This window comes from Poecilia reticulata, chromosome 4 (assembly GCF_904066995.2).
Source record: "Poecilia reticulata chromosome 4, P_reticulata-male-v2, whole genome shotgun sequence".
Lineage (NCBI taxonomy): Eukaryota > Metazoa > Chordata > Actinopteri > Cyprinodontiformes > Poeciliidae > Poecilia > Poecilia reticulata.
In genome coordinates, this window is record NC_088833.1 from 22,647,150 (window position 1) to 22,656,245 (window position 9,096).

Below are 9,096 nucleotides of genomic sequence, written 5' to 3' on the forward strand. Positions count from 1 at the left end.
TATGACAACTCATCTCCATGAATGCAGCGGACAGGAATTGTTTCCACATTAACTTTATTTGCTGGAACAAAGTCTCTGTGCACCAGGGTTTGGGTACTTCCTGAGTCAATGAGTGCCTTTAATTGTTTACCCTCAACTTCAATTGAGGTCGTCCTTAAACCAAATGCCACTTTAGAGTCCACACTTTGTCTGGGCACAAAACACATTTGTGTTATCTTTGTGGAGTTCTTCGGGCACATTGGTTTTGTGTGTCCTTCCATCCCACACAGATAACAAATCACCGTCTTGGCTGGGACTCTTAATGGTTCATTCAATGACTGGACCTTTAGAGGTTTACTCACCCCTGTCTTTTGGTAATAGGGAACAGGTCTTGCAACCTCCCTCATTTTCCATGCTTTTTGACTCCAGGGTTGTCCTTTTTTTCGTGCTGCCACAAACACGTCAGCCAGCTGTGCAGCCTCTGCAGCCGACTTTGGGTTATGTTCTTTAATCCATATCTGCAACTCAGGAGACAGCATTCTTAAGTATTGTTCCAAAATGATTATTTCACCAACCTCATGCACAGTTTTTTGTCTTGGCATCACCCACTTTCCATATAACTCCTTCAATCTTGCATACAATTCTTTTGGATTCTCCTCAGGTTTTACTTCCAATGATCGAAATCTCAATCTGTATGTTTCAGGATTAATGTCGTACTTTTGAAGCACCGCTTCTTTAACTTTATCATACTCCAAAGAGTCATCCATATCCATGTGAACATACGCACCTCTTGCTTTGCCAGTGAGTAATGGAATCAGATAAAAAACCCAATCTGCTTTTTTCCACCGGCAAACTAGAGCCATGCGTTCAAATGTTGTTAGAAAATGTTCAATGTCATCCTCATCCATCAGTTTTTCAAGTCTCGGTTCATGAGAGTAAAACTGACCTGAGGGAGCATGCCTTTGCTCATCATTACAGCAGGTGGGCTCATCACCTTCATTTGATTCTACATCAGATTGTTGAGACTCATCCAATTGAAGCTCACGAGCAGGGTTGGTACGCGCCTGCACTTCCACCTGTAGCAGCTGAAATTGGTGTCGCAATGCTCTGAAGCGCTGTTCCTGCCGATTAAACTCCTCCCTTCGTCTTGCTTCCTGGGCTTCCTGCTGGCCCATATGAGAACGAAGAATGGATATCACTGCTGATATTGTGGGTTCCTTACCCTCATTACTATCCACCCCTCCAGAGGCTCCATTTTCCTCTCCAACTTGCTCCTCCATTCCGACAGGCTAGTTTTGAGGCTCTCCTTTTTGTCCTTTGGCACTCCTTCCTGCTCTTTGCATGGCTTGGTAAGGGGAGAGGGCTACAGAAAAAAATAACTGGTGCCTTTAACTGCAAGATCCCACTCCTGACACCACTGTGATGGACCGAGCAGTAAAGGAACAGCCAGGCACCAGTTTTAAGTCAAAAATAATTGTTTTTTATTTAACCCAAACAACACTTGGGTAAATAATAGAAAAATGACAAAAATTGGGCCCATAAAAGAGGTCAAAGTAACAGACATCAACTCATAATAACTCAAACAAACAGACCTAACTAACACAGACAAAAGGGGAAACTTAAATACTGGCTGATCAGGCCACATACAACACACTAAGGGGAAAATACACAAAAACCTAACTGAAACTAACAGAAAAATCCCATTCCCCCCCTCTGGATGATGAGTAGTGGTATGAACCAATTTGCAGTCTCAGCTGGCTTGCTCCACCCCATCTCCACCTCTCTGTTCTCCTAAAGGATTGGAGCAGCCAGCCCTGAGGAAACTCAAAAACCAAACAAAGGTTAAATCAAGCAAAACACAACAATGTAGACTAAAATGTGCGCACTTATTCCAGAATACAATGCCATGTGTTGCCTTCTAAACAAAAACCAGTTATTCTGTAAATTGAACCCTAGACTTAAAGAAACTCAAATAGAAGTGAGGTGAACCCATTTGTAGTGAGAGTGAATGTGAACCTGTTGCGTGTGGTGAAAGTGAATGTTACCACATTTGTGTGGCTGTCACGGCAGCCATCACAATAATATAATATAATATAATATAATATGGACAACCCAAAGATCCAACACCAGAACCAGTTGGACTGACAGGAAGCCAGAGGAGAGACGGGGGAGGATTTGGCTGCAGCAACGCCGAGACCGAGTGGGGGAGAGGGGCGAGAAGGAAGGAACAACATGAATCCACATCAACCACTGTGAAGGACGACCTGTCTGTAACGTCCATCTAGATCACAACTTTAAATTTGACACAGCAACAGAGTGAGCAGCAAAACTTCACTCTACCAAGTATCAAGTACTTCAACTTTTGACACCAAAGAGGACAATGTCCAGAGCAACAGCTAGTTTAAATGTTTCTGAAAGGCTCTCCACTCAAAGAACTATTGCTGGTCCACTGTCGAGTGACCGAAGCAGAGAGTGAAGATTTATACTTTTATGACAGGAGGTAATAAATCCTCCTGAGCAGGCGATCAGTGTTCCTGCTTCTACGCTTTACCTACTTTCCAGATGGAAAATTTGTGCTTTCTTGTTGGGTTTTGAACGGACACTTATCTATACCTTCACTGCACTAATGTAATTTTTTTGTTTTGTTGGGTTTCCTAGAAAACACATAAAATTGGGTAGCTTAATTATGATCATTCTTAGTTGTTTGACTCCTAAGGATGTTTAAGAGTTTAGAAATTCATTCTTCTAGACATAAGAGAAGTCAATTTAAAATTAACTTTAATGTGTGTAAATGACTCATGTGTTGTCTCTGCCTGGCAGAGCTTTCCATCCAGAATTGCTTCATGATTGATTGTCCTACAAGCTCTCTGTATTGTGCATAATTCATAAATAAACCTGATTGAGTGATTTTACCTGAACAATGCTTGGTAAGTTTTTTTTCCACAACAATGGACAAAAACATTAAAGGCTCTCAAGTAAAAGGCGTGGCAGTTTTAGCTAATGTTGGACCCATGAGCCAATGCTAACATTAGCATATTAGCCTGCAAAGACTTTTATGCTTCATCTTTTCAAAGAAAAATTAACCTGTAACCATATATGCGAGTAGTAAAGGCATACATGGCACATGAAAACATACTGAAGACGAATAACTCACCTTTAAAGAAGCTCTGTTTCTTCCAATGGAAGCTTCCCGCACTTTACTGCGCATGCTGAGCTGAAGCATTCACTCCAGTGACAAAAATAGTCAAATCCAGTTTACTCAAAATAATGTAGTCTTGTACTTTTCTCAGGCCAAACATGTACATTGCTCACTTTACTTGAGTTGAATAAACAATTTAGTGAGACTTGAGTAAAGCATACAAACCTAATTTAAGTAAGAATAGGTATTGCCTTTTAGAGTGTTCTAGGCCATGGCGTAGGAACGAGTCTGTCATTGGGGGCGACGCATATCGGAAACCTGACAGATCAGTAAATATTTTGAGCAGAAATGTCAAACAATTATGCCATCATCACATCAGTAATGCGTTACTCTAATCTGACCCTTGTTTCAGTAACAAGTATTCTAACACGTTACTATTTACAATCCAAAAATCAGGATGAACACTCACTTTAGCATTTGCCTCACAACTAGCAAGCTACATACTCTGGTAGCACAGACAGGCTACCAGATTCTGATATATCTTATTGGTCAAAATACATTTGATTATTAGTCAAAATGCACTGATATAAATTGACTGGCAGTTGAACTGGTTCTACTTCTTTCTAAAACCAAAGTAAAAAACAAATAATAAAATAGGTCTCGGCAGTTTTAAAATCAATACAGCAGTTTGACCAACAAAAATAAAATCTAAAAAACAAGTTTTGTTCTTCTTGAACAACTCTCTACATCAGTGCAACAGTTTGATCTACAAAATAAATAAAAATGATACTTTTCACATCTAACAGACCTTTAGCTCCTCACTGTTAACTCAGTATCACTTTCCAGCCCTGCATTCAGTAACTTACCAAACATGAGCCATAAAAAACACTGAAGCAAAAAGCCTAAATGTTTTTATTCTCCTGTCATTTTTAGCTGCAAACATTTAATTAAAAATATCTACAGATATGTGTTTCTGTCTCTGCCTCCCTCTGACTCTCTGCAGCCTGATGTTCCTGCATGGATTCATAGATTTACAACAGACACTACAGTAATTTACAGGATCAGAATGTGAACTAAATATAAAAAGTATGTTTTTATCATACAGAATGAGAATTTAAACAACTTCATTTTCAGATGTATACATTATTATACATCTCAACTCTATTTACTTTGTAGCAAAAATTTTCACTAATTTATTTTTAAACCTCTCCTCAAGCACTTTTCTTATTGTCTCATGTAATTAATATAATTTTTTATGTAATTAATATAATTAATATAATTTTTATATCTTCACACTCTGAAACACCACCTGGCTCTCTTATGCCTGATCTGCTCCTCTCATAATAAAATAATTCAGCTTATTTAAAAATTAAAAACAGTTCATACATATTTCACTATAAATGAAGACCTCACCAAAGCTTCTTTCTTCAACATCATACTAGCACTGCTGTTCTCCTAAATATCTAAATAATATAATATAATTTATTATAATATAATATATAAATACATGTTAAGTGGTCAAGTATGATCAGGTGTTGCTCACTTTAAATAATAAAAAGGCTCACTTCGCTGCTTTTTCAGTCTCATTCTAAATCATTGTGACTAGACTAGCTAAGTTTTAAACAAAGTTAGCAATAAAATGTTGGACATGTGACTATTCCAGAATTAAAACAGCTTAACCAAAAAGATTTAGTTCTCTATATGAAAATAAACTGACAACAAGATGTTATAAACGAGCGATATTCATGGCAAAATTTCTGACAGATTGTTTATCTTTTTCAAACTGAGTTTCTCTGACCCCGTCTGCTGCTGCCTTTATTCTGAGCCGTTCAGAGTGGGGGGGTGGGGGGGGAGGCGCTCTGCTAATGCGCTGTTGTGGGGCTTCACAATAAAAGCATGCGAGTGGAAGATTTTAAAATTCTTCGCAACTGAGGTGAAATTATTGGGGGGGACGAATGTGACTCTCTTCAATATTGGGGGGGGGACATGTCCCCACCGTCCCTCCCGCTTCCTACGCCTATGGTCATACCCATTATTTATTTTAAAGTAACCTTTTTTTTTATTTATCAACACATTTATTCTGAGAGGAAGTGATTTAATTTATTTGGAATAGCACAGCCAGAATCCTGACTTGAAACTGATGTCAAATTAAGAAGAAGATCCTTTGTACTATCAATCTTCTCCCATCAACCTGGAAGTTCAGAAGATTTCATTGATATCCAGCCTGTAAGTCAACTTTCATCTCTGAATCATGCTCAAATTGTTTAAATAAGTGCATCACATTCAATGAGGTTTTGTGTTAAACTAGAATCAGTCAAAAATTTGTTTCTGGGAATGTAGAACTTTAGCTTTAATTCACTAAAGGCCTGATTTTTGTGTCTTCTTTCTCCATCTGGTTGGGACAAACCTGGTGGCGTATCTACAAAATGCAACAACCCGTATATCCTCATGCTGGGGGAAAGACAAAAACGCTATAAAGTGTCGATAAAAATACTCCTTGTTTAATGGCTTAAGTTTTTACTTGTAGATTGCACTCAAACAGATTTTTTACATGAAATGTTTTATAGTTCATCAAATATATGTTTCTATAGTAACAGATACTTCTGGAGTTGTGGGAACGATGGGTTCCAATCACCAAAATATCCAACCTAATTCCAGTAATAGGAGAGGTTTGACTGCTGTTATGCTAATGAGGTTTTTTCTATTGATAGTTGGAAATAATTTGAAACATATCATATTGTACTAAAACATAAATGAAAACATTCATCCATTCCTGTTTATCACTGCAGGTCTGCAAGGAAGCTGGTGCCTAACTCCATCTGTCATCAGGCAGGAGAGTTTGTCCAGGACGGGTCCCAACGTCGAGTCCCCAGGTCATTACAGGTAAAGAAAAACTCTTCAATTTTAATTTTCAAAGCTGATACATTTCTACATCAGCATTTGTTTGTTTTTCTTCCACAAAAACAAACAAATCTAAGTTATACAACCCAGAAATGGAATCAGAATTAGAATTAGAATAACTATGAACTTGGAATCCAGAAATACTTAACAGGATTCGTCACCGCTTAGTTTATATTACTTTTAACCCAGAAAAGGATTTAGAACAAACTTAGAATTGTGGAGTACTCACTTTAACCCAGAAAAGGAATTAGATCAGTCACTCTTTAGCTTATTTTATCAGAAACTGTAGAGTACTCACTATTTAGAAATGGAATTAGATACTTAGCAACCCTGAGTATCTGTTGTTCTAAAGTTGCTTACATACTTTAGAACAACATTAGTTTTCTTTCCTCTGGTTTGTTATTTTGTTTGTATTTCCTTTTAACTCATGTAAAGCACTTTGAATTGCCTTGTTGCTGAAAATGTGCTATGTAAATAAAATTACCTTACCTTATAAATCCAGTCAGTCAGATTAATAGAAGAGAGACTCAGACTCCATTACCTAGTTTCAACATACATGAATTTAATTAAATTCATTTTATTTATAGAGTACCAATTCACAACAAATGTCATCTCAAGGCACTTTACAAAAATATATATATTCAGTCACGTAAACATTCCAATTGATCCTACTTATCAAACAGTACAGTATGAACAATTAACTATTAAAAATAGATTAAACATTTTCTATGTAAGGAAACCCATCAGAGCACCGAGTTATTTTTATGAAACTAAATGATAGTAAGAGTTACAATATGGAAAGGAAGGAAATGTTTTTTACAGCAGGTCAAAGGGCATCATATTGCTTGGCTATTTAATAGTTTGCTGTAGAGAAAAAAGCAGAAAGCTTTATTTTATTAAGGAACACAAGCAAAATGAAAAACAAAAAAAAACTATCTTCTGATTCCAATTAGCAAGAAGCTACATAAAACTGTCATTCATTTGAATTCAGTCTTATGTTGTTGAAAAATAACTGATTAAACAGTATTTAATCAGTTATGTTTCATGATATCATCAATCCATTCTCTGTAGTTACGTATCTTGGTGTACTTGGTCCGTTTAAGAACAGGGTTATTTGTTGAGATCACTCCAAAGGCTTTTCCATCTTCACAGACTAACGGACCACCAGAGTCTCCCTGCAAGCACAGACACAGCATGTGATGACTGTTCAGAGGGAAGAGATTGGTTCTTGTGTTTGTCGTAAGACAAAGATAGGAAAGATGAGAAAGCAGAAAAAAACCTACCTCACTCGGTCCCTTCTCCCCGTTAGAGCAGTACGCATTTTTGTCAGCACAGAGATCGTCATCAGTGAGCGTCACGTTGACTTCTCTGAGTTTAGAAGACAGCCACACACTGTCCTTGCTTGTTTTACCCCAACCAGAAACCAGACATTTTTTGGGAAGTGTGTCGTCACACACGTCTGCCAGGACAATAGGCTGCACATTATTGTCGAAAACAGCTTTGGTAGACAACTAAAGGAACAACAGAAAATATTTAAAAGACTGTTTAACTTAACTCACAATGTGCTTTGTTTTAATCCTTGTGCATGTCAAAAAAAAATTATTTTTATTATTGGAAGTAATAAAAAATATATATTCTTTAATTTCCAGATCTATGTTACCTTCAGAAGCATGATGTCATTTGTGTAAGTTATGTTCTCGTATTTCTCATGTGGAAAACTTTTCTCCACAGGCAAACATAACTTATTTTGGCTGACGAAATTGTGCACCCCAAGACAAACTTCATAAGTCCTACAAAGATAGAGAGAAAAGACAAAAGAAAGGAAGCAAGAAAAGACGAATGAATGAATTCTAAATTGTCCAGAGTCTATTGCAGTATAAAATAACTTATAGCAAACTTACTTGGCTTTGCAGTGGGCCGCAGTCATCACAAAATATTCACTCACCAGGAACCCACCACAGTGTTTTGTGTTACCATTGGCACTGTGGCAAGTCAAAAGCGCCATGTACGGCCTGCTGTGAGCTGCAGCCTCATGGCCACCAATGATTTTACCTGCATGAGCTTTTTGACATACTTTTTGTTAAATGTTAAATTAGTAGCAATGATTATTACCATCGTTAAAATGAGTCATGATTACAGTAAATGCAAATGTGAAACCACATCTGACCAATCCCAAAACTTGAATGAGAGAACATCCAACATCAAATATAAAGGGGTAAATTATTCATATTTTAGTGTGTCCTCAACAACCTATGTCGTTCAAAAAGCATTTGTTATAGAAGGTCAATGTCAAAAAAAGCGTCCCCCCCCTGTTTTCAGTTCACTTTATTATGCTGGACTTGTTTGGTTAGAAGACAAGATAGCTGCCCCCTGTTATTCAGATGAATACTGGCAAATTTATAAAGCACATAAATGCATAGTTCTTATATACTGTACTATAAGATATTGCAAAAGAGACTCACCTTGACTATGAAAAGTAAGCACAAGCACCAGCGCTGCAAAGTCAGAGTAGATGAACATGGTGAGATCACAGTCTGAGACGTTGAGGAGGAGCAACAAACATCTCTGACTGTTTTTACTCGACATGCTTCCTTTTATCTGTTTGTCTGTTTCCTCATGCAAATCATGTGGCTCCAGACCACACTACGTTTTTTGGGGGGGTTTTTTATGTTTTGTTTTCCAACGCTAAGATTACACTTGTTCTCAATTATTCAAACACATTTCCCAACACCATCCATCCATTTATCTCAGTTCCAAACACAAAACCCAAATTATAAACTATTTTCACTAAACCTACAGTTTTGTTTCTGCAAAACCAAACTGTTACCTCAAAACTGTTCAAACTGCGCTCAAAACCAGTGTTGTCAGTGAACAAAGCATAAAATAAGGAATATACAATTATCAGATTATAAAAGACTGAAATAACCTTTATTGTGCACAAATATAATGCATTTCCTTAAAAAGACATCCTCTTGTTTAAAACTTGCAGTGAAAAAATAAAACAAAAAATCAGAATATGGTTTGTGTTTTCATAGAGAATCCACTCTGCAGCATCATGTCATCATGCTGAGTCAGGC

The 9,096-nt window shown here is 37.2% G+C and overlaps 1 protein-coding gene across 1 annotated transcript; it reads right to left on the reverse strand.

Annotated features, from left to right (window-relative positions):
* Positions 1 to 6,560: 6,560 nt before the first annotated feature.
* LOC103463689 (granzyme G-like) lies at positions 6,561 to 8,620 on the reverse strand. The gene is made up of 5 exons (XM_008407222.2): positions 8,482 to 8,620; positions 7,921 to 8,080; positions 7,680 to 7,809; positions 7,303 to 7,530; positions 6,561 to 7,194 (listed from the first exon to the last, which is right to left on the reverse strand). The coding sequence occupies exons 1-5, from the start codon at positions 8,603 to 8,605 to the stop codon at positions 7,051 to 7,053; spliced, it is 786 nt and encodes a 261-aa protein (XP_008405444.2). The 5' UTR covers positions 8,606 to 8,620; the 3' UTR covers positions 6,561 to 7,050.
* Positions 8,621 to 9,096: the final 476 nt, after the last annotated feature.

Coding starts and splice junctions, on each gene's coding strand:
- LOC103463689 (XM_008407222.2), bottom strand. CDS start 8,605: ATGTCGAGTAAAAACAGTCAGAGATGTTTGTTGCTCCTCCTCAACGTC. Junction 8,081..8,481: donor GCTTACTTTTCATAGTCAAG/GTGAGTCTCTTT, acceptor TATGTCAAAAAG/CTCATGCAGGTAAAATCATT. Junction 7,195..7,302: donor GGGAGAAGGGACCGAGTGAG/GTAGGTTTTTTT, acceptor CTGTGCTTGCAG/GGAGACTCTGGTGGTCCGTT.